Source organism: Pterocles gutturalis, unplaced genomic scaffold (genome assembly GCF_000699245.1).
Source record: "Pterocles gutturalis isolate BGI_N339 unplaced genomic scaffold, ASM69924v1 scaffold6578, whole genome shotgun sequence".
NCBI lineage: Eukaryota > Metazoa > Chordata > Aves > Pterocliformes > Pteroclidae > Pterocles > Pterocles gutturalis.
In genome coordinates, this window is record NW_010117928.1 from 11440 (window position 1) to 36995 (window position 25556).

The following is a 25556-nucleotide window of genomic DNA, read 5'->3' on the forward strand; positions in this document are numbered from 1 at the left end:
CAACTGAGTTGTTAATTTCCGATAGTCTTGTAGACTTGATACAAAATTTTGTAGATTTTTCTACTTTAAAAGTGGGTTCAAAATACCCTAATAAATACCTTATGAATTGTGGTGATATTTTTTGAAAGTGCTAAGGTTCAGTTTGTCAGTCAGGTGTATATATGTAGCTGGCACCGACCTGAAAGCAATGTAGCTCTTAAAAAGTTTCAGAAATTGACTTAAAAACTGTATTCTTTTAGCCTTTTTTTCCTTTAGGACTTCACCAGGCTTTTATAAAAGATCTTTCCTTTGCAGATTTTAATTAACATTTATTTTTAAAGTTGTCCAAGTTTTAACTTACCAGCAATAAAGAAATTATGATGGTGTTTCCCCATTGTTCCTGTTATGGAAATTGAAAGAAGGAGATGCAAAAAAACAGTACAATTTTCTGCAGAAAGGTTTTAAAATTTACTTTAATTCTCAATTTGCAGTGACTTCCTATTATATTTTTTTTCCAAAAAACAATGTATGTGTGTGCATGCCTCAGAACAATTTTCTGTGAAGTGATATGAAGGCTAATTTCATTGCAAATCATTAAAACAACGTAGAACTTCTGTTTTTCTTCTTACTAAATAGTCTTTATTATACTAGCCATTTTATTGTATGAATGAATATTAATTCCTTATCACAGTTGCTGCATCAGAAAATTAAGTCAATATAACCCCAAATTGAAAGCAAAGTAAGCAAAATCTATTTTTGGCATACATTAATGGTAGTTGAATAGTGGAAGCAGACATAAACAACTGCTTGTTTTGTACTGTCCATGTAAAATAGCTACTTTTCTAATGATCTGTCAAGTTTCTGCATTTGTTAGGGCCCAGCCTGTAACACTTTGATGGCTTTGGTATTTGCACAGATATTTAATTTCTGTTAAAAATAATGACTTGATTACAGCACTGATGTATATGCTGTAGTAATCATGTAATACCACATCTGTTTCACTTTTTTTGTTCCAGTACAGCTGTTTTAGTTTATATTTCATTGAGTTACATTGGCAATTTCAAAGATAATATTTTAGCAGAATTTTACTGGTATAATATGCTAGTGCTGGTTAATAGGGACTTCCACCTCCCTCAGAATCCCACAAGAAAAGGTTTGAAAGCTGCTACTTTGAACTCGGGCAGAAGTCCTGACACTTGTACTGCAGTTCTAAGCTGTTAATGGCTTTTTGTGTGCATGCATATATTTGTGTGTTAAGGTAAGACTAGCATTTTGGGTAAACAGTAACTGCTTCATATCCCTCTGGTGGCCTCATGCGAGCTCGTGCATGAGCTTCACAGTATAGCTGGCCCTCCACAAAGAAGTAGCCTTTTTGTTTCAGGTTGAGATTGCAGTCAGAGCACACAAAACATTCTGGGTGTCGGTATTTATCTCGTGCCTTCACCACTGTTCCTCTATATGGAAACAATGAAAAGAAAAAAAAAAAACAAACTAGTTAATTCATATGAATTTCAAGTGAGAAGAAACTACAATATGACACAAAGTAAGTTCTAGGTATTTATCTTAAGGCTTTTAGGTTGTTCGTCTGGTGGTTTTGACAACTACTATGTAATCTAATATTGGAAGCTGAGTTTAAGTGACATGAAATACCATCGAGTTTATCACATAGTTCAATAGTTCATTGGAACACTAGAGTTTGAAGAAACATATTAGTTTGGTTACAGCACAGAAAATATAGTCTAAACTATCAAAATGGTGACAAAATGAGTTTAAAAAACACATTTATTTTCTTCAGGGACTGTGTTCTCTGAGCTCGTAATTATCATGTGTTCTTTGCTGAAGTTAGTGATGTCATTCAGATAGAAATCTGGCAGTTTTAAAATAGGTCCACACAGCTTTCTGGTTACTCCCACTGGGTTGGGAGAACGGTGCTTTACACTACCATGAAACTTTTGAGAATTCACAGCCTGAGACAATGCAGCACAGGTAACTGCTGGTTTCATTACGTATGTTTTAATGATTGACTTGCAAAATGTCCTGAGAAATCTTAATTAAAGCCTTGACAGTACATTGTCAAAACTGAAATCATCTGCATCGAAAGTGTCTAAGGCACAGGTTGATAATTTGGGATTTAGAACAATATATTTTTTTTTATCTCTGTTCTCTAGAAGCATTTTTCTACTAGTGCAGAACGGAGACCAAGACCATCACTTGGAAAACATTCTTGTAGTCTGCGGTGGTGTTTGAGGACATGTGCTTGAACTAGAGATTTCTAAAACTAAAGAGAAACAACTTACAGAATCCCATTCCCACACTTGTCACACAGTGGCACTTTCTGGGCACCAGGCATGGCAGTAGGTATCTTTGTTACAGGTGCTTTCACACTTCTTGTACCCATGGGGCGTCCCTCTGAGAAGCAAAACAGTCCTGTTACATACAGGCTAATATAAAAGCATTCAATGCAGTTAAAGACTTTTCCTGTAAATACACTTCTGGATGTATTTACAGTATTCCACTTATATCAACAATGAAGTTTCTCTGTACAAGTTTAGTGGGCCAGATTCCACCTCTTTGGAATTGGGAAAAATATTGTGTATCTGTAGCCAAAAAGCAAGTACAAAAGTGATTATACATATGGTACTCATAGACATCATCAAATTCTCTGATAGTAGGTCTCAGGTGTATCAGGAGAAGGAGGAGGATTTGGCATTAACATACGAACATAACATAGCCAAGACTTGTTGTTAGAAAGCTTCTTATTTATATAACTAACGATACCACACATTCAAAAAGATTAGTAACATGATACGAATACAGAATTATAGCAAAATACACAAAAATGCCAAGCAAAATCCCGCAATGATCTGTGTAGACAATTAGATGTACTTATCCCTTCTCTGGTAAATATTAAGATATAAAAATTTAAATGTTAAATAGGTTAATTTTGATTGTATTTTATTCTTTACATTCACTGTAAATATAACAAACTTGCAGCCTTTAATGATATTTTCAAAAATTCTTAATTTGAAGGAAATATGACTGTAAATTATATTATCCTCTTCTATTTTTATTTAGAATGAAGAGGGGATGGGTGAAACTTATTTTAGGAGTTGGTTTAAATTTCTCTTTTCCTGGATGTGGAACAGAGTGGTTTCTTTCTTGGTATCATGGGCTTTGTCCCAGAAGTTCTCTCGCATAAAACTTTTTATCATTCAGTTAAAGTCAACTGTGTACATTAACTATCTTGAAATCTCAGAAGAGATTCTGAAAAATGTGCTTAACATCACCATTTTATTCACACAGGAGATTCCTAGCTATAAAAGCAAAGGGGAAAAATGTTAGGAAGCTGGTGTTCTATCTATAATATTCAGAATGACTTGGGCTTTCAGAAATGCTTATAGCTCTGATCTCTCATATTTTCTTCTCAGATTCCCCTTTCCCACAAACATTTAAAAATGCTTTGAACAGGCAGAATATGTCATTATTAACCACCTTCCTCGGAGACTAAATTCTGGAGCACCTTAAAGGAGCCAGACTGGCGAGGTTGATTGGGCTCCTCCTTGTTGCCATGCAGCATCTTGTACACGTCAGACTGCGGCACTGAGTTGGGAGATGGGTCACTGTATCACAGGGAGGAAGAGTAGATAAAGCAGTTTAACAAACATAACTTTGAAGCGATAGCTCTACCAGGCATAGCATATGATTCAGAAAAGAAACATAAAGACAGTGTGTTTCTACAGCTACTGAAAAACTCTTTCTTCCAGGTCACGTTGCTTTATATAGTCTTCTCTTGATCTAAGAAGTGCTGAAAAAAAGAATCTGTGCAAATGTTATAAAAATACATCTACAAACTCAGGAAAGTATTTCCATAATTACTGTTCTGGCTCTAACAGCCCTTGTAAATAGCCCAGTACCTGTGTTTAACCCCAGCCCTAAAGCAGCTGCATTCCTGTAATCAACTGCTGTATTACCAGGTGCTCTTTGGTACGGTATTCAGAAGTTCCATTTTCACAGCAGCTGGCCTCAAGAATGTTGTTAAAATCACAGCTCATATCTTTATATAAGCTCAGCCAAAACCTAAGCGAACAAATCTTTTGGGAGAGTATCATGATGTGAAGGTGTTCTTACTTTTCTAAGTTGGGTCGATCACTAGTTAATATAGTGATTATTTGGCTAATATAATTGTTACTTATTTAACCTGTGGAGATGACAAAAAAGAGTGAAGTAGGTATTGCATAGTAGGAAGCATTGTAAAATGAACACTGATGAATGGAAATTCTATTTTTAATTTATTTAGAATGGGATATGGCTTAATTTTTGTAATGCCAATTTTATTACAAAAATATAAAGTAAATTATTGTCCAGACAACAGTTGGTGGTTGAATTCTCAATGACCCGTGAGCCAAAGATTTTACCAATAATATTCCATGGTATTTTAAACTGTGCTGAATATTTTAAATTGATCATGATAACTAACATCCTGGGTAGTTGAGAGGAAGAGTAGGTGGTTATATGCATTGGTGAGAATTAGGCTGAATGTGTGGCATCTGTAAATTTAAAACTGCTACTGAGGCTAATTAGAAAGGTCCATATTTACTTCTGTTAAGTCTGTTATCTCACTGATAGAGATTTTCTTCTTACAGCTGGCCTGTGCTGAACCTTAGGTAAGTTTGTGCTGGAAATAAGCAACTAGTTCCACATGGAATTAGATGGGGTTTTGCTTTATCTGGTTTGGTTTGTTTCCCAGGATAGCATCCTGGGAATGCCAAGGCATTCCTCAGTAAAGCTAAAATTACTGCTAAATTGCAACCGTGTGAGATTTCATCCGTGACAGCACCTAAGAGGAAGAAATACTCCCCCTTCAAATATGAATGTGAGTCCAGCAAGTGTGTTTGATTTCTGCTTTTGGCTTACTGCATATTGGTATGGTATTTCTTCACTGAAACAGTTGTCAGTCATTGGAACAGGCTGCCCAGGGAAGTGGTTGCGTCACCATCCCTGGAGGTATTTAAAAGTCATACAGAGGTGGTGCTTAGGGGACCTGGTTTAGTGGTGGACTTGGCAATGTTAGGCTAAGAGTTGGACTTGATCTTAAAGGTCTTTTCCAACGTGGATGATTCTATGATTCTATGATCTAAGCTCTGAAATGGCACAGTAGGAGCAGCCGCAGTTGGGCAGTGACCCTTGTTGCTTATGTTTATTGCATCTTCATCAATCAACAGATTTCTCTGAGCTGTCTTTTAGCTGGTGAAGAAACTACAACTTTCTCCTCTTGTTACAAGCTTTTAATGAATAGAAGGAGCTTGGTTTTTATGAATCTCACTAGTGGATAATTAAACCCTTGATTCTCTCCTTATTGAAATATTTCTAAACATCAAACAAATGATAATGCAGTTACATACAGAAGGCAAAAAACCAGACACAAAGGTGTGAGATAACATTTCTAAACACATACATAGTGAAAACCAATTCCACAAGAAAAGAGACATTTCAAACCTGCGTAGAGCATCAGTTCTCAAACTGTGAATGCCACAGGCATTTGTGGAATCTGATTATTCTGGGATTAATCCATTATTTCAGAATAAAGAAAAAGCAGATTTTCCTTTTATTGTTCTCTAATTCTTGTGATTGAGGATAAATATTAATGCAGTAGAGTAATACCACTCTGCAAAGACTTCATGAACTACAGTTTTCTTTTAATCAGATAGGGAGTACTTAAATACTTCTCTAAAAATATTATTTTTATGGTTAGTAACAGCCCAATTCTGCAAGGTGCTGAAGAAGGCTCATTGGTGCCAGTGATTATTGCTTATTTAAAATATTAGTAATTAGCTTTAGTTTACACCATACATATTGTGAATTACTAACTTACTTTTGTAAAACAGAAAAATAGGTTACTATTACGCAAAAGTAAAGCAATGTGAATGATGAACTGTCCCTTGAAAAAAATTAATAGTGTTTTAAAACTCTTTATTGTTTAATGATCATTGTTATTCAGATACATAAGGTTCCTACCTGACTTTTAGTCATTGCAGTGGATAAAATTAAGTCAGAGGTGGGTTAGTAGGCCTACAATATCAATTTTGGTTCTTTTTGGACAAGAGCTAGTTGTACTGAATGAGTTGTCCTGAAGGGGAGTTAAATATCTAGAAGACTATAGACATCTACAAGATTTCCTAAGCTTCATAACTGGAATTTCAACAGTGGAAACAAATTTGAATGAATAAAAACAATTTATTAATTATTAATTAGTTATTAATTGGTTATTAAATAATTACGACAACAATAATAAACAGTTTTGCATTTTGGAGGGAATCAGAATCTTGATTTGGAGTCAGCTAACAGTCCAGGTAGTATCATCAGTTTTTATTTATTAGCTACAAAGATAAGATTTCCTACAAAATATTTATTTGTAAATTCTGAAAGACTCTTTTAATACTTTGGGTTAAAAATAATAAATAACTAATATTTTAATGCAAATATTGAATGGCTTTAAATGACTTAGGTTCTTTCAGAATTTTTTCACGCATTATTATAGAAACAGTGTGATATTATTAAAGCTAATGATTTTGGGTATATTCTAAATTTGTGTATTCATAAATACGAAAGATACTGCTCTAATTACCTTATTATGGGTGTTTCCCCCAGAGCTGTAGAAACTTGGCCTTGCAGTGTTTCCATGATATTTTCATCTGAGTACAACTGCAAAGGTGTGTTAAACTGAGCGTGTACAATCTTGACACCAGGAAGCTCCATTTCCAAGGGAATGTTAGGGGCCATCCTAGACGCTGCTTTCAGCTCGGTAGGGCAGATAGAGCTAACCGTGCTAATTGAAGAGGGGGTACTGCGTCCACTGCCACAGTCAATCCCCGAAGGAGTGCTGCATCCACTGTGTTAATAGCCAGGTTACAGAAGAGTGTGCAATGCATGTCAGATTATAGAGAATAAAGACAAAAGTTCAGGAATATGGTGATGTTAACAGGGCTGAAAAGCATAAATAGAACAGATACATAAAAGCAAAAGTACAGAAAGTAGAGAAAAGCAAAAGTATGTGTATTAATTGAAAACTATTTTCCTGTCAAATGTATCAATGCCAGTTATAAAGCAGTCCTTAACGTTCGTGCATGCATTTTCTTTAAAGATAGTAAAAATTCTTTGATAGATTGAATAATTCAGAATATAGTATTACTTTACATTTTTAGTGCTAGATTTTATTTAGGATTAATTAAGCCTCCCTAAAATTATTCAATTCTAGGTGAGTAATTCTTAACATCTACAAAAGGGTAGCATACAAAGGTTATGTGAGTTGTCTATGTCAGTGACAGAATAAACACCTGCAAGTACTGGAATCCTAGACACATCATTCCAGTCCTGTACCTCACAACCATCTTAGTCCACAGTTGAAGAGACTACTATAAAGTAGTGTAAAATAATGAATGTGCCATTTCCTAGATTTCCTTAAATTCTACAATAAGATATTTATTAATCTTTTAAAATTAGTTTAACAATATGTTTCATTTTTTTAATGTTTGTTGAACATTTTGAACAAGAAAAGATACTAGACCAGCCAGGCATACTTTTGCATTTCTAAATTACAGTGTTTCCAGTAGAATGCAAAGTGGTCCTTCACAAGAACAATGGATATATATTCAGAGAATTAATTTTACTGCTTTTGAAGTAGATTTTACATACAATTTATATATAATAAAAATGATCTACAGTTTTTTAGGAATATTAATGTTAGTTGACATTACTGAAGTAAAGTTCCTGCACACCAGTCTGACATATCTGGAAAAGTACTAGTAAAATAATGTGAACATTAAGGCCAAAGTCTTTTTCAGTGTTTCTGTTTTGAACACTTTAGTCTTTTCTCCATAGCACCTCGGAGGCTTTCTTTGTTATATTTCTTTGCTGTTGCTGTGTAACAGCACATAACCCAGGCTTTCCACAGTCATTGGTTACCATTAATGTGATACTTAAGAGTTACGAGATGATAAACGCTTAATCTCTTTCCTCCAACCCGCATATCAGGGTTGTGGTTAGTTCTTTCCAAGCTGAATGATTCTGTGTAAACCTGGGAGAATATTTCTCAGTTTCATGGCACTACTCTGCCCAGTAGTTACTCTTGGGTGGAGAAAATGACCCAAAATTCTCCCTTTGATTCAGAGGGGAATTTGTGTAGGACCACTTTCTCAAAAATGTAAAGGGAAATATATACTCTACCATCAAAGACATACCAAAAGAAAGATAATTCCAGAAATGGTATGCAAGCCTTAAAGCAAAAGTACAGTTGTGCATCATTGCCTAGCATTAGCGAGCCAAAAAATTCACTTAAAAATTTACAGTCCTTTGCTTTAGAAGAATCAGGACCACCTTTAGATCCTGCAGTAGAATGAGTTCTGTCAGTGCTGATAGTGTTAGTACATAGAAAGTAGCAGGAAAAGGCTAGGAAAAGCAGAACTCTTACTATAAGCAGCCAAAGTAATGTTAAAACAGAATAAATGATAAATAAAATACAGTTGTATATTAAATATAATTTCCAGTTAGTTTTGCCAGAGTAAAGTCCAAAGTTGTGGCTAATGTCCAGTCTGTTAACTCAAAACCCACAGGCCAACATCATCTTTTCTTTTAGTCAAAGCCCTATTTAGCTTCAGCTGTCTGACCTAAAGGGATATTTACAGTCAAGGTGGCGGTTTGGTTTTTGCTGTGTTTAGCAGAGGATATATATCAAGCCAAACTGAGGAAGAAGTAGTAGACAAACAATGTGACAACCAAGGTTTTGTAGATTTAACACCCTCTGTCAGAGATTCTGCAGTTTGTAAACACAGACTGCTCCAGTGGTAGAACACTTGACAGTCCTTGTCCAGCTGAAATTCTGAAACCTGTTGCATTGCTGTCAGGTTAACTTTTGCAGGATTTTTCCCAATCTGACATGCTGGAAAATGGCCATTTACTTCAATATTTTAATGGAAAATATTGTGTAATTGAGGTTTCTGAATTGTGAGATTTGGCACTTGATACACTCATTTGAATCTCCATAAATCCAATTAGATACATGTAAATGGCACCTAGTGGTCCAAAAGTCAGTTTAGGTACAGTATGTGAGTGCTGCCTACAGTTAGAGGCCATGCATATTTGATAAGGACTGTTTTGTCATTTATCCTGTATCAGGATCAGACTGCAATGAGAGATAGGCACCTTTTCTCTGCTGCGGCAGGGTTCTACATTGATAGTTCTTGTTCACAGAAAGATGGGACTCTGTCCATCTTCTACAGTCGACTCTTTATCACTCAGGTCATTGAAAAATTTAACATATCTCACAAAACTGGTAATCCATACGAGATTGTCCTTTGTACACAGGAATCAATTATCATCCTGTTTTTTCTGGTCTAGTTTGTCAGACTTAAATTAGTATTATTGAAATCCAGACATTTTAAACTTTCAGAATGAAATGAAGAACACTAAGTCCACTGGTAAAAACTGCTACTGCTAGAAAGGATAAAGCGTAGCACCACAATCTATTGCATCACACAGGCACTTTTGAGCTTCCTTGCGTTTTTAGGCACAGAGCTTGCATTGTTTTTCCCCCTCTGTATTTAATAATGTAAATAATATGTGAGGCATTTCATCCCCAGTTATGATGGAGGAATATGACACTAAAATGATGAATGTTAATATATAAGCTTTTCTGCATTTTAGAGCCTTACATGTCTGTGGCATCGGATAGTTATCGTATTTTAGCTCTGTATTAGGTTGCCTTCTGAATAGAGGTCTACTAAAAAGAAAACTTAAAATCTCTGAATGGCCTAGATGATAACTTATGTAACTAGCTATCTTTTATTTAGCAAGTTAACAAATGACACGTATTTGCATTTGGACAGAAGAATTTCAGAGTGCCATAGATTTATAAATTTACAACATCTGGTGATACGCTGTAAACTGAATCAAGTTCATGAATATAGTTACTTCAGAATCATATCAGGATAACTGAGATGGGAGTGTGGACCTTTTTTCTTTTGGAAATAGTAATTTGAATTTCAAGCCTGTTCTCTGCAAGTCAACCATTTCAGTTATTTTGAATTTCAGTGTTAGGTTATATACTACTACAAGTAAATTTCAAATGCATCCATATGCTTTATTAATATGAATGGTGAGTATCCATTAAAAAAAACCACCATGCATCCAAACCCAGCACAGCACTCAGAGTTTATAACCTGCTTCGGCCTGAGACTATGAAAGGTTTGGGCCGAATATTATGCTTGTGTTCAAAGTAGTTCATATCCTGTAAAGAAAAGAGGGTTAAAATAACTTTCTTTGGCCTATAAATGCTTATTTATAGTTAAAAAGTAGCTAGCAAAGTTTAAAATCGTAACCATGAAGTAACCATGTTTAGTTTGTACATTCCTGGTACTCAAAATACAATCACTTCAGTGTTCAGAAACATTTAGAGTAAAGTGCAGTTATAAGAGAGAAGAATGGTAGGTAGTGTTGCCGCCCACCACAGAGGGCAAGTTTTAGCTACCTGCAGTGTTGCTACTACAGAGCTGAATGGATAGTTTTATGTGTCGGAAAAAAAAATGCTTCATTTATCACAATTTTTTGGTATAATCAATAAACTCCTGATTATCAGAAAAAACAGCAAGAGCTGGACTTTTTAGTTGAAAGCAGACCATATAGTGATATACCACAAATGACCACGTATTATAAGTAAATACCAGTACTCACTTTTGTGATGAGTTAGGAATGAGACTCCTCAGTTGTCCATGAAGTGCGTCTTGAATATTGCCAGATGAATACAGCCCAATTGGAGAATTATAGGAGGAGCTCACTACCTGTCTTTTCTCATCAATATTTGCTGCTGCAACAAAAGGCTGGGCCCTTCTGTTGTGAGCTGTACCAATAGGCTTGAATTCCTGTACATGATAGGCAGACAAAATACACAAAGCTACAACGCACACCAAAGCTAGTAATGAGTAAAACTGACAACATCAGTATTGTTAATCTCTGCATTTTTTACTTTTGCGACTTTGTTATTTTTTAACTGGTGCAAGCATACTATATTTTTCCATGAATTTTCTGTATGCTAGTTAAGCCCTACACATTCAGAAACTATTATTTTTCTGCTTCAGGGCAAACAGAAGGCATTCCACATTTGTAAATAGTGTGCAACTTTAAGAGGGAATGGGAGAGATTAATATTATAGTCACCTGTTGTTTTGTTGTCTAGATTTTGCACTGTTTATGTTCTTCTTTTAGAAACATTTGTTGTATAGTTGGCTTAATTGCTTTGTCTTAGTGCTAACCTCTGGCTTCTGCTTTTTTGTCACACACTGATGGAGGGACTCACAAAAGTATGAAGATTTTATTGTAAGTGTCTTGCCTAGAAAACATGTGATTGTTAGTACTTCTTTTAACTGACATAGTCTTGAATGTACATCAGATTGAGGACATTTTTCTGAATTTATTCCATACTTTGAAGCATACCTGTGCATCAAAAATTATGATGCTGTATAATTTAAAGATAATGTGAAATCATCATAAGGAAGTAAAACCCAGCAATGGGTAAATTTGGAATAATTCTGCCTGTGTTTGTTTATTTCTGGAATACAATTTTGTTTATTGTTAGCCCAAATAATTTCCTCCATTTGTGGAATTCATAGGGATAAGATCTGGAAATAGAATCTCTGATGACCTTTCAGATAGCTTACAATATTCTTCTGTAGTGATTGACCAGGGATGATAAAGATTGTTGACTGTGCAAATTCACTTCTTTGTATTGTGCATATTTAGTACAGTCTCCTTTGAGTCCCTGTCAGCTCAGGTCCATGCCTAATCCACAGAAATACAGACTTTGGAAAAACTAGTGCTGTCATCTGCTGAGGGTTTTTTTTTCCCTTCTGTGCTAGTGGGTGAAGAACATTTGCTGCTGTAGTCCTGATGTCCTGCAGCACTCTTTGGAGACAGTACTGTGAGAGCACTTGAACTTGCATCCATACGGAATAAAAAGCTCTTGTTCCTAACAAATAGGTTTCTACAATCTGACGTGGTGTCCTCTTTAGAGACTGGAACTTGCAATGTTAAGGTAGCATAGGTCATCAGTACTTCAGTTTTCATCAAAATCTTTGCTGGTTCTCTGATTTGGCTTTGGTTTTAAGTGGGATAGGAATACATCTACAATACTATAGACTATTCCTGTATTTATGTTGCTATCTCACTGTGTCATATGACCTGTAGACAGTCTAAATTCTGGTACTCCTGAATGAGATTTCATTCAAATTGTTGAAGCTTGTATCTTTGATACTAGAGCTTTTGGCTTAATCACTGTAACAGTTTATGCTGTCTGTTATATTCTGTCATATTTTTAATGGTGACGCACCCAACATCTTCAGCTTTCAAATTATTCAGGTGCAATTGTGGTCTTTCACTGATGTCTTGCAAGCTGTACAAGCTAGTCTCTGTGTTCTGCTAAATAAAACTCTAAAAAAAAGTGGTGTTTTTTTGATGCAGAAATGCCTTTTTTAGATTATCTTAGCCTTTAGGAATGCTAGAAAAATTTCCAGTTAGAACAAATACAACCTACTACCAAAAACCAAAATAGATATTTGAATACTCAAATCCACAGAATAATTCAAGATAATAAGAGCAGATTAGATAAGCATGGACACATTTTTGACATCTGTAGATTTTGATTCATTCCTCAGAGCATTCCTTTGTTAGACAATATCAAGTCTCTGCTCAAAGTTTTGGTGAATAAGTTATAAAAATTATGAAAACCTGAATGTGAATTGCCCTTTTGTTTCCATTTAAAGCAACAGTTTCAGAAATATATTTAAGAACAGACCTAAAGAAAAGTCATGGTTATATAGAATGTGCAGCCAGAAAATGCAAACAGTAAAAAGCAGTTTTATTAAATGAAAATGTTTAGCAGCATTGCACTGTAAGAGGCTACTGAAAGCGACAATCAGATAAATGAGGACAAAGATTTTACTTGCAGTTCCTTGTTTCTGTCTGATAGAACTGGGTTGCAATTAACAAAATGTATTAGTAAATGGAAATAATCTACTAGTGTTTAGGATCATGTCTACTTAATGAAAGATATTAATGTCAAAGTGTTTAAAATTGATTTTAATCCATGTATGATACAAAACGAACAAAACCAACTGTGGACATTGTGATTTCATCCCCTTTTTTATTTCTTTTTGACAAATGAACAGCACAGAAGACGTGGCACCATAAGAGCATGTTTACAATATAACAGTTGTAAAATAAGTATTTTCAGTTAGTTAGACTTAAATGCCGTTTTCTTTTTAACTCATCTATTCCTATAAAATGTCAGTGACAGAACATACAGAAGTAAAAACAGTCCAGCTCTTGTGTTTATTTGATCTCATTGGATCTGTGAAAAGTCCTCTAGTTCAAAAGCTAAAAGAGAACTGGAGGTTGTCGAAATTCATAATCAGGAATATTCGAAAATTACCGTATTTAATTTCTTAATTTTTTTCTAGCTGACTGGTGTCTTTTTTGCAGGGCTAACTACATTTTTCACTGATATAGGTATCAGGAATAGAATTCATATAGTCCCCAAAGTCTGTAGAAATGCACCCAGCACGGGCCATATCATGGCATTCCTTGGGAATAATGGCTATGACAGTACACAGATGTTTACATTTTGGGGAGGTATCATGTGACTAAAATCTTAACCTCTGAATGCTGTTATGGAAGAGTGGGTATGTCCTTACAGCTAGAGTAACACAATTATATTGTGTCAAAAGTTGATTGTAAGTGGTAATGGACTATAAACTTACTTTTTAGAATAGGGGTTTGTGGGGTTTTTTTTTAGATTTTTATACTTAACTATTACTTTTTAGAATAGGGGTTTGTGGGGTGTTTTTTTTTAGATTTTTATACTTAACTATGTGTATAGTATATTTATATCTCCCAGGAACATATAATGTCTTTCATGGCCAAAAGCCTAGTTACACTGAACAAAATGTTCAAAGGCAAAGACAGAAGCAAAAAAAAAAAAAAAGGCCCAAATAAAAAAAATTCAATAAATTATGGTAATGGAAATAAAGTCTTTTTAGATGAGGTTAAAGGGCTTGTAACTGAGAAAAAATTTACAGGTCATAGTATTGTTTTACATTGACAATACAGTAGAAAAGATTTTAAAAAAGCCCAAATTAAAAAAAATTCAATAAATTATGGTAGATGAGGTTAAAGGACTTGTAACTGAGAAAAAATTTACAGGTCATAGTATTGTTTTACATTGACAATACAGTAGAAAAGATTTTAAAAATAATTGTATGAGAAACAGTTTGCCATCTAGATTGTTATGTTCTCTTCCTAACTATATTATTTGAGTTCCTTATGTTCTAAATTGCTTTTATGCAGAATACGATGTGATTATATTAGTAATACTTCAAGTAGTCTATTATTTCTTATTATTTGTCCGTCATGCTGTAGGTTGCTCCAGACTAGCAAAATTAGGTGGCTGGTTTTAATGTGGCAATGTGTAGCTTTCACGAGTGGCTCTCAGTGAGCCACTTATTGCTGTAAGTTATTTACTAGAATTGTTGCCTCAGTTTCCTCTTCCCAGAAGAAAAAATAGTAAGAGCTTTCATTGTGTTATGACAATTGCCTATATCAATCTCCAAATGACTCTTTGGGGATGCTTGGCCTAATGCAAAAGTTTGCTATGGTGTAAAGGTTCCTTGTTCCATAGCCACAAGTAGGCACGGTATTTAGTTGTTTAGCAGTTTTCACATAACGATCTCCAAGTATCTGTAGAATAATTTTCATTCATTGAAGCTAAAGTAAGCGTTCTTTGGCCAAATACTTGGTCAAATTGCTGAACAATTTAAAATATGTTTGATTTTCATTTATAACTTATCTTTTATAAGCTTGCAGTTAGTAATGAGATACTTACTAAGAAGATTGTGTAAGTCTTCATCCATTATGGTTACTTAGTTGGCTTATAATGTATATTAAATTATTGACTTCCCTTTGTAAAACTTTCTTACTGAACTTTAAAATGTCTATCTGGCAAGAGTGACTTTTTGAGTAATTTTAATTATTATATAAGTGGAGGAAATGCTTTTTATAGAACTCAGTGATTTTCCATTTCTGCACACCAGTCAATATGTACAATACTTTTGGATAAAAGAGTTTAACATTTGAAATAACACTATACTGCTTTTGGAATCCTATCCATTTGTCTGGGCTTCAATGCCTTTATTTATTGTTGGACTTCAGCAAACTCTAATATGACCTAAACAGCACAGGTTATAGTTGTCAGTAATTTGTCATCTGAGGTTGTAGAAACTTTGATGTTGTACTGTTTTCACTACTGGTATACACACTGCTGAGGCTCATGTGTTGTGACTAAATATGCAGTAAAATTTAATTTGAAATTTCACCAATTGTAGAAAAAAATGATGTATTTTTTCCACAGGGAGATCAGAGTGATGGATGTTCTTGGATGGAAGAATTTAATCTAAAATGTAAACCATCCCGAGAATGATTTAGCATATTTGTTTACAAGCATTGCTACTTTTCTTGGGCCTACTATTTACTAAATATACTCAGTAGTCCTGATTCTCCTAGGAAGGAAAGAGAGATATATACTAAAATGAAGAAGTTGGCTATTTAATTTAGGAGAAACAGTTTTTCTGATTGCCCAACGGAGACTGCTTTGCAATAGTCTGGTAAACAGCACTTAGTGAAATCCTGTGATTTATTTCTAAGTAACTGTCCTTCATAGGAATGCAGCTTTTACGCAAAGGGATTACTCTCCTGCCTGCAGGGTTTTCTCCATAGCTTTTTTTAGTGAATTTGTTCCATTGCTATTTATTTTATGTATGTCCTAGCTATTCCACAAAAACATGCATTTAAAATTGTTTTATTTTTTTCACTATACTATCTCCTACTGCTGAAGAGGCTATGTTTTTTCTGATGAAGTTTGCTGTATCACTTAATGCAAATTTTTAGATTGGAAACAAGAAAGAGAACTGGAACACTGGAATGCTATATTCATGTTTGGGAGTGTCTCTGTGAAAACAGAATTGGTGGAAGTATTTATTACAAGTATTTATTTAGGATTTATTGAAATGGAATCTGCACTTACATTTTTTCTGGGATAGCACCTTGACATACTTGCTTTGATCCTGGCCTTCCATGAGCAGCAGAATGCTCTCCCTTCCCCCTCTTGAGACAACAGTTAATGTTCATGTAGGTTAAAGAGAAATGGCAAAGAAATAAAGCACTAGTTGTAGACAGTAGGTAGCTAATTAGCTATTAACAATATGGTCCATAGCTTTGCACAAGGGACTGGGTGCAAGTTTGAAGAGAAAGGAGGATTTCAACTGATCGGATTTGCTTTTGTCATATACAAGGATCAAGACTTTGGTGGTCAGAAGTGGTGAATGATCATCAGTATGTGTGTTTTGTACAGATTTGTAACTTTCAGTTCTGTGGTGTAGTATAAAAGTGTATGGAAGTAAAGAGACACAACAGTAATGGATCTCTGTTTAACTGACTGTTGCATCAAAATGACCTTTGTGATGTGATGAGGGCATTGCTTTGATACTTGACATTTATTCCTGGTTGAAGAACTTCCTTATATGATGAAGAATCTCTAGAAGAATTTAAGCAACTTAAATTGATGCACAGTTTTAAAGAAAAATGAGAATGTGTTGTACCTTATTAATGTTTTGTTTCAGTTATAGCTGAAAAATCAAAAGCATCCAGTCAGCTAAAATGATCTTCATACATATCACAATCATGATGGTTTGTATTAGCTTTAGCTAGCAGATAAGGGATAAAGTGCTAGTCAAATAATTTTAATGACCGCAAGGGAGATCATTTAGAGTGTAAAAAGGCGAAGAGAAATGGTTAGGCAACTTTTAATGATTCATACCTGTGGTTCAGCTTCCAAATTTATCTTGAAGGGATGTGCCTTGCCATCTTCTGAAACCTGTGGGGACCATAATTTAGTTCCTGCCCTAGAAAGAAAGAAAAGTAGAATTGAAATAACTTGAATTCCTACAGAGTTGTATATGTCCATGTAAAATACAATGCAGCTCGAAAATTTGCAGTTTCTTCTATGCTTTTTAAATGTTTTGATATAAAAATACTTCAATGATATGTAATGTGTACTATATGTAAACAATATATGAAAAGTGTATTTACTTTTTTAGTAATTATGTATCCTAAGAAAAATGGCAAATAATTTATTAGTAGTTACCAAATGCAAAGGGAAAGGGAAATTAGTACCTTTCTGACTTGAGCTGACAAAACTTTTTACAGGTTTATTTTTTTTTTTTTAATAGCTGATAGAATGAATGTTGGGTTCTCAGAATATTTTGCATAAATAAGTGAATATATTAGTAGCAATCCTAAACCAGAACATCAGTTTCTTTTTTTATGACCACAATATCCATGCAAAGCCTGCTTTTCAATGTAGGAGTGCAATCTAGGTATGCAAAGTATACCTGCAATTGTAAATAAAAGTTGCACAGATGATTCTTTCAGTCACTGAAGCAGAGATGTAAATATCAGTTACAATTCTGTTTTCATTGACAACGTGAAATTTGGCAGCTAATTTTAAAAAAGTGTAACAGTGCTAAATATTAATCTAATACTGTTTGTTATATAAATACAAACATTTAGCATTTTAAAAATAAGCACATTTCATAGGCACAATTACACATCACATTTTGAAAGCTGCTAAATGGTATACATCAATCTGTAACAGAACCTATAATTAAATGTAGGAATTTTTAATCGTGGTGTGTGCTCTAGTAATTAGACAATACTCTTTTCAAAAACCACCCACCTTCTGTAGTTGGAAAGGAATATTGAGTTCAGCTGTAACAAAGTGTTGTGCCTCCTTAAGGGCCTCAGGTCAATCAGCGCTGACAGCGGAAAAGAGTGTGTTAGGTGACTCTAATTAAAGGCAGAGCCCATGCAGTTAGGAGATACAGGTTGTTTCTCTTGATGGGTTTACTTAAGAGAAATGCACATAAAAAATTTCTGGACTCCTGCGGTTTAGGTAAGAGAGGTTTTTTTAGTTTTATTTTGTTTGTCATATTGCTTAGAGAATCTTGTATTTGGTTTAATACATTGTGACCAAATAGTCTGGCTTTAAACCCCCTCCTTTGTCAACCCTTATGAAAGTCTGGTGTGATGTTGCTTTCCTTAACTGGGAGGATATACTAGCAGCTTTGTCTGTGATTGGGAGCAGGAGGCAATGAGGGAGTATTAGAGTAGAGGGGTAAGTGAACAAGTGAGAGCTGGCTGAGAGTTTTATAATTTCCCCAAAATATGGAAGAACTGTTTGATTACTGGCAGTAAACATAGGATTTGTGGAATCATCAGGGGCAGTAGGTGGTTCACAGCTCAATAAATGTGGTGAGTAGTCTGAGGGGAAGTGTTATTTTTGTGCCTATGAAGATGTGTTCCAGGGAGTCTTGCCTGATCTCGAGTTCGTGAGGTGGGTCTGGGTGCTTGTAATTTTAAAGGTTTTGTGAAATTCCTAAAAATATTTAAAATAGTTACATTATATAATAGTTGTACTGTATAATCAGTTGGTTGGGTAGTATCTTGTTTCACCCGTAAGACATGTACACATACCTCTCTATTTTCAAACAAAGCTGATGTGCAGCTGCTTTAATTCTCTCCTGGGCATCATTATGTGTCATGTTCTCTGTGCTTCGACCATCAATAGCTACAATAACATCACCAGGGCACAGGTTTGCAGCTGAAGCTTTGCTTCCGGGTGTAATCTGAAAAAAGAAAAACTGCTTAAGCACCATCTGTACCTGAAAACTGATAGAGAACATAAACTTCACCATGCTTCCCTATTTCCTATTGGGTTAGGGAGGGAGTGGGCCTGTTAACAACTATATGATTGCTTACAAAAAAAGTGAGTTCTTAACTGTGCCAGAGCCTCTCTAGTTCTACTGTCAGATCACCATATAAATGCTTTATTTATCATAACTTCAAATTAGATGGTAATTATCTTCACGCTTCTGCATTAAATAGTTTCCACTCTGATTTCTGAAGTTACTGTAACTTGTCTTTGAATCTTCCGTATCAATTGCTATTTTGTAATTTTCTTGAAAAAAAACAGTTAAGTTTTTCCCTTACAACTCTAGGCAATAGCAGAAGACTAGAACTGTTAATAAATTGTGCTACTTGATGTTCATGTGTGTAATGTGCTATTGACTGGATAATCTAGAAAGCCACTTGTGGTCTTACCACATTTAAGTACAAATACAGCAGTTAGTATATTTTCTGCTAGCCTGCTCAGTAATCAGAAATATGCTAATAATACTGAAATGACATTTTTCTCTTTATTAATGTCTAATCCAGACCATGAACTCCTTAAAGTGCTTAGCTTTAAGTCCCATGGCATTTGAATAACAGTGTCCCTGATCCTTCAAGGTGATCTGTCTGGTGCAATTCATACCTCATGGAAATGTACCAATGTCGGTGACGTTCACAGAAATAGCCTTAAGCTTATCATTCTATGCTTGGTGGTTTTTTTTACTCCTGTTGATAATCTTCTACATCATGGTTAAAATAATTGATATGCAACATAATTCTCTTCTAAAATAACTATTGTAGAGATGCTGCTAAAGCTTGTTCTAGAACTGCAGGCCTTGATTTGCAACCAGATGACTTCTCATACCACCACGCCATTTAAACAGGTCTTTGGTCACTGAGGGGGATTTAGATCTCTTAGGTGTGTATTGCCATTTTAGGTGATCTTTGATAACCAAGACTGCAACATAAATTGGTGGATGTAGCACATAAGCTTCTGGAATTCAGCTCTTCTGGAACAGCAGAACAAAGCAGACAGATTGATTAATCTAAAATAACACCAGCTGCTTGTTTTTAAGTAAATGAATCCTAGTGTGAAGGACAAAAATGTCAACATAGTCTTACTTACAAGAGCAGTTGTCTGATCTGTGCTATGTATGAAGTAAAAAAAGCTATTGGAGAGACTTTATCTCGCCATGGGTTCTCTTATGGCCAAAGTAATCTCAATTATTAGAAGTAATTAAGTGCTAAAGAGAACTAGAAAACATGCTATGGAGACGTTCTTCAATTCTGATGTTTCCCAGTTTTCCAGCAGAGGAAGAGAGTGAGCTGCCCTGTATACCTCCAGTATGTTCTCAACCCCGACTATGGTGAGCCTGGCAGACTTACTGTCTATAAAGGTCATAGTACTAACTGTAACCATAAAAGCCAAATAGAAATACTATTTTTGATGTGTATTGCACTGTATTAGTATTGAAATGATTGCAAAAATCAGCCTAATAGAGTAATTCTCTCCTCTTTCCAGCTGTCCCTCTCTGTTAGGTGGGTCTGAATGCTCAAATAACTTAATTTGTGGGCTTTTTTTCTGCATTCCAGCATGTAAAATTATTTTTGGTTTCACTGTAACAAACTGCAATTCATGTGCTTTTATCAAGTCAGGCAAACTTTCCAAATGGGTATTTGTGGCCAGCTGGAGGCTTTTACCCCCTCACCCTCGAAAAGAATGGACTCATGTATTGTGTGCTTAACAAAGTGTGAAGATGACTGAATAATCTGAGTACGAATAGAGGAAGTTGCTCATAAATTCTAAGTCTGAAGTCTCCAAAATTGTCTGTTTCTCAAACATAAACAGCTGTAAGTATAAATGAACTACACTGAGATCACTTACATTATTGTAATAAGACAGGGGTAGAGGTATGATCATGCTTCTCCCTTTAACCTGGAATGGCTCCTGGCTTTACTTAGCATGTTGTGGACGTGCTGGGAATGATAAACTGCAGCAGAATTCCTAGCATTCAAGTGTGAGTGTTGATGCTCTAATACCCGAAATGGGCAAAACCAGTCATTCTTGGTTCCCTCTCAAGAGTAAGCTTGCTTGACTAGCCCTTATATAGGTTACTTGGTACATTATGCATTTTACATGTCGCAACAAATAATCTGCTCTATCTGTGGCATACTGTAGCAGTGTACTAACATAATGATCCTGCCTTATACAGTAGCGTATCTGTCTAGCATGGCAAGTTCCCTCACAGCTGTGCTGCCAGTAGGACCTAACCCACTCTGTGCTGCTGGTGATAGCGTGTGATCCCTTGGATTTTCTTAACGTATTGTTACTAGCTGCAGTGATACCCCAGTGTGGTTGGATGGGGCTACCATTGTTTGGTGGGAGCAAGGAGGGAAAGGCCTAGGAGTCTGTATTTCCTATTCCTTGGCTGAATTGATTATTGCTAGGCCTCTGGGACATGTCTCTTGGGCCTTACTTAACACCTTGATGGGGGTGCTGCACTCTACTTGCCCAGGCCTTCTGGGGTGCAGAACTACTTGCCCCTGTATAATCCTTTCCCTCATTTGCTCTTCCCAGGTTTGACGGAAAGAGCTGGAGATTTATGCTGGAATGGGGTAGGAGGAATATGGCTGGGTGCCAGCTCTTCTCTCTCCTCTGTGTTTCAGGGGGGAAATCTTGATTGTTGCTTATAGGGAAGGGGGGCAGACAAAAGCATTGCGGCCTACATTTTGTAGAAAGGGACCAGCTTGTGCATTGCAAGACTACACCATATCATAATATTGATATTGTGGGTACCTCAATAATGTGATACCGTTTCTTAAGGAACTTATTAGTGAAGCATTAAATGTGTATTGTGAACACTTAAAATCATACTATGACTGTAGTGTTTGTTGCTTGCTCACCCTGGCTTTGTGAGGTGGATTCTACTGGTGCTTTGGGAAATCTTTTGCCTTGGTCTTTAAGATGTGCCTGTATGGAATGCCTGTTGATCCTGTATCCTAGGTATCTCAGATTTGGATAAATACAAGATATGTGTTGAGCATTTGGATGTTGTCAGAGACTAGATAACAATTTAACTACATGTGGGGCAATGTCTCCTATGACACTTTGAAGAAAACCTCCTGCAGCTGTTAATAGACTTGTGAAGCTCATCATGGCATGCCTTCATAAATATTTCAGACTTTTTGTTTTCTGAAGAGAGTTATGAATGTCTGCAGACAGAGTGGCTAAATATAAAATTGAATTAATACAAATACTTGCACTGTGGTCTGTAAAGGTTTATATTAAAATAGAACTTAATTCTAGAGTTGATAATATTTCACCATTCTCTCCAACCTGTTCAAGTTTTAATTGTTTCTGTAATGCTTTATTCAATGACTTAAATTCTAGGATTATATTCCTGAATGCTTAATTCAAAATGTTACCTTATGTTCAGAATAAACAGAAGTTATTCTGTTTCATTAAGACTAGGGTTTTGGTCAGTTTCATTGATGTAATTTCTTTGCATCTATGTAAAGTTCCAAGGATTTCAGGAAATGTTTTCACTATTTCTAGTTAATTCATTGTTCTGACCCTAGTAGAATCTGAATATATCTATTTTTAGTCCCCTCCTGTTCTTCCTACTCTCCCAGTGATCACGATTTGTGGTTTTTACATTTGCTTGAAACAGTCAAGAGAACAGCCTTGTTTTGGAAATCGCAGATGGGTTTTTGAGATGACATCTGTTCTTTAGACAGGTGGATGATGATCTCTTACGTTGTCTGTCTTGGCAAGTCTTGGTAAAAGCTTTCTCTTGTTGAACAAGGACTATAGCAAACCAAACTTAATACCTGTCCAGTTATTTTATTCAAAATGTGCTTAAAAATAATTTCTATTTATTCTCTTAATGGCTAAATTTTTTTTTCTTGTCAGGACAGTTAAGCCAAATGCGAACAGGCTGCTGGTGATACCTTTAATGGAGGGAACATCTAGGCCCCAATCAAGGCATATGAATCTTGGTGAACATTCACTACTTCTTTAGGGGAACTGCATGTATACTTATTTAGAGACTTCTAAATGTGTGTTGCAGCAACAAAAATACTAATTAAAGACAAATCTTCTATTAATATTCTTGAACTTGAGCTAAGCAACCTTAAACATATCATTTTTTTCCCCCTATATATTTTATTTCATAGTTGTACTTGAAATGTGAATTCAAGCATTTCTGTAACATACTAGAAAGCAATGGCTTATGTCCTGTGAGGCATTTGGTAGGTATGAGTCAATTGCAAATTTATTTATTCTTTAGAAAGTTACATTTATAGTAACATCCTTTGTTATTGCAGTTTTAAACTTCATTGCACTTAATCTAAACACAAAGAAAATACAAACCAGACACCACTAAAATACTTTTCATTAGAGATAATGGAAACTGTTTTTCTTTTGGAGGCCCATAAAAGGCAATGAAGGCCCCAAAACATCCAGGGATTTTTTTTTCTTTTTCATTCAGTGTTTTTGTCTCTCTTTTTCTCCAAAGGCTCTGTTATGTCCTGTGAGTATTTGTTACAAAGCTACATACAGTCAAATAATAGCATTCTGGTTTACTTCTGTTTAAAATAAGTAAAATCTTTTATGCTTATGTAAATGCAGAATAAGTGATTAAATGAAATTAGTTTTTGCTAGTCTAATATGTGAAAGGTTGGTCCTTAAACTTTCTACTGACTCTTGTTTAGAGGCATATTTACTCCAAGGCATTACCAGTGGTATCCATCTTTCAAGGCTCTTGACATTTATTTAATACCAGGCATAGTGTATATATTGAGTCATAGTGCAGGGCTTTTAAAAGAAAAAAAAAAAAAGCATTGGTGATTTGGAGGCTCATGGAACACACACTCGGTGTGTCTCAGGTTCTGAAAAGAAGTAAAAACATAAGGAGAACTAATTCTAGTCTGTGCATTGAACACAATTTTCAAAATATGTATTTGGATAATTTATATATTCTACCTTTTGAGTAGATCTATGTCTGTAGATGCAGGGCAGCTGACTGTTTTATGTGCTCCATTCATCAAGTAAACAGTCTCTTAAATAAATTGGAATTAATAGCTCAGAATCCATGAAAAAATGAAGGCTTGGATTCTTGCCCTTTGTTAGGGGGTAAGGCAAACTGTCTGTTTCTAAATATGGGAGAAAACACTAAAGAACTATCTCCTTCATCTTCAGGACTGGATAACTTTCTAATAATTCACCAATTTAACATTCATGAAAGTTAAAACATTTACGTATGTAAGAACAGGTGCTGCTTCCTTTGCTGGCAATAATTAGAACTTGATTTAATTAAATGAGAGTCAGATTAATCTTGTAAAGTTGGCACAGAGTTTGCAAAGCACAAACTTCCAGACATGAGGAGCTGCTGCCAAGTAGTCTTCTCCCCCAGTGATCACAGAGGCTAGTTGTGAAAATGATAAAAGTGGGGTCTGGCCTTTGGTAGGCTCAAAACTAATTTTCTCATCTGAATGCCTGAGGAAATCATGCCAGAGTTTTTCTGCTGCTGAGGCATTTAGATTCAGTTTTTGAGGCATAAGTAGAAATGCAGTTGAAGTCTCTTAGACAAATAAAGCAATCCCAGAAACACGTCGCACTAGACTTGTAAAAACTGTTAGCGTTCAGCTGGCTTTCCTCAGAACTAGCAGCTACTTGCTAATCTACTCACAGATTTGTCTGCATCTCTGAACTCCAGAGAAGTAAAGGGCAAAAATCTGCAATGACTAATAAATGTAATAAATAGAAAGGAAGTGGAAAGAGTACATACCCTGGTTATGATTAAGGGTTGGTTAAAATCTATTCCTCCTGAGAGCCTGAATCCCCAGGGTGCTGGTCCTTGGAGAATAACATTTTGTGGCATTCTGGACAGTTTTTTCTTGGTTACTGTTGTTTATTCCTTAGGTCTGTGTGAGGAGCCAAGGTGTAGCAGGAAGGGTGCTGTCAGCAGAGCACCTGCTGGACAGGGAAGCTGACCTTGTATACCTCTTAAAAGTTTTACTTGTCCCACAGCTGCGGGCACTGCACTTTATCTGTCCTCTTTGGGTGACGTCAGCCAGTCCCTCAGCTTCTCCACCCACAGAGGGGAGTATCAAACTCGGACAAATAAAGCCGGAATGCTGGAATGTTTACAACAGATACATCAGCAGTATCTGCTGCTTCGGTGTCCCCCTCAACTCAACAATCAGTAAGCTTTGGGGTGCAGTGTCCCCCTGGTATCTTAAAGCAACCCTGTTGCTCGTTTGATTTCATGCTGATTACATTGCTGGTGCTTGTTTCAGCTATGTAATGCACTGCTCTGACTTTGTATGTGATTCAGTTTCATGTAAACATAAATATTTATAAGGAGACTTCCCTGTCAAAACTCTTGTTTTGCATCTTGTCTTATTTGTAATACAGTAGTTTATTGCATTACAAAGCCCTTGCAGCCCTTTAGCTGAGTTTTGCAGCTACAGTCACTTGGGACCATGGCATGCACCAACTCTAATGGCTTGAAAAAGCTGGACTGATGTAATGCATATTTCTTATGCTGAGGAAGAGAAGTGCAGTATTAGGTGATGATGTCTCTTCTCTTTGTAGAAATCTTAGCTTTTTTAAAGGTAGTTGCAGATACCTTCAGTTTGTTGTTGGTGTTACTGAATAAATACTTTGCTTTCCTTTTTGTTTTCTTGCATCAGCTTGATCAGCTTTATTCTGACTTCCATATCCCTTATATTTTGTTCTGAAAGAGAAGG

The 25556-nt window shown here is 35.6% G+C and overlaps 1 protein-coding gene across 6 annotated transcripts; it reads right to left on the reverse strand.

Annotated features, from left to right (window-relative positions):
* Positions 1–989: 989 nt before the first annotated feature.
* Positions 990–24798, reverse strand: PDLIM3 (PDZ and LIM domain 3). 6 transcript variants are annotated; one of them, XM_010075990.1, is made up of 8 exons: positions 24593–24798; positions 18609–18760; positions 16894–16978; positions 10194–10261; positions 6605–6868; positions 3472–3599; positions 2277–2388; positions 990–1433 (listed from the first exon to the last, which is right to left on the reverse strand). In XM_010075990.1, the coding sequence occupies exons 1-8, from the start codon at positions 24683–24685 to the stop codon at positions 1244–1246; spliced, it is 1092 nt and encodes a 363-aa protein (XP_010074292.1). In that variant the 5' UTR covers positions 24686–24798; the 3' UTR covers positions 990–1243. The 6 variants fall into 6 exon arrangements, with proteins under 6 accessions (XP_010074292.1, XP_010074291.1, XP_010074294.1 ...); XM_010075989.1 differs by having other exon boundaries at positions 3469–3599; XM_010075992.1 differs by lacking the exons at positions 6605–6868; positions 10194–10261 and adding an exon at positions 10705–10892 and having other exon boundaries at positions 24593–24728.
* Between the last annotated feature and the right edge of the window lie 758 nt (positions 24799–25556).

What these genes read in the sequence shown, in the direction of transcription:
- PDLIM3 (XM_010075989.1), bottom strand. Translation starts at nt 24,685, where the DNA reads ATGCCACAAAATGTTATTCTCCAAGGACCAGCACCCTGGGGATTCAGG. An exon ending in ATTTGGAAGCTGAACCACAG is followed by an intron (nt 10,262 to 16,893) that starts GTATGAATCATT and finishes TTTTCTTTACAG; the next exon opens with GATATGAACTACTTTGAACA. An exon ending in ATAGTCTCAGGCCGAAGCAG is followed by an intron (nt 6,869 to 10,193) that starts GTTATAAACTCT and finishes CTATTAACACAG; the next exon opens with TGGATGCAGCACTCCTTCGG.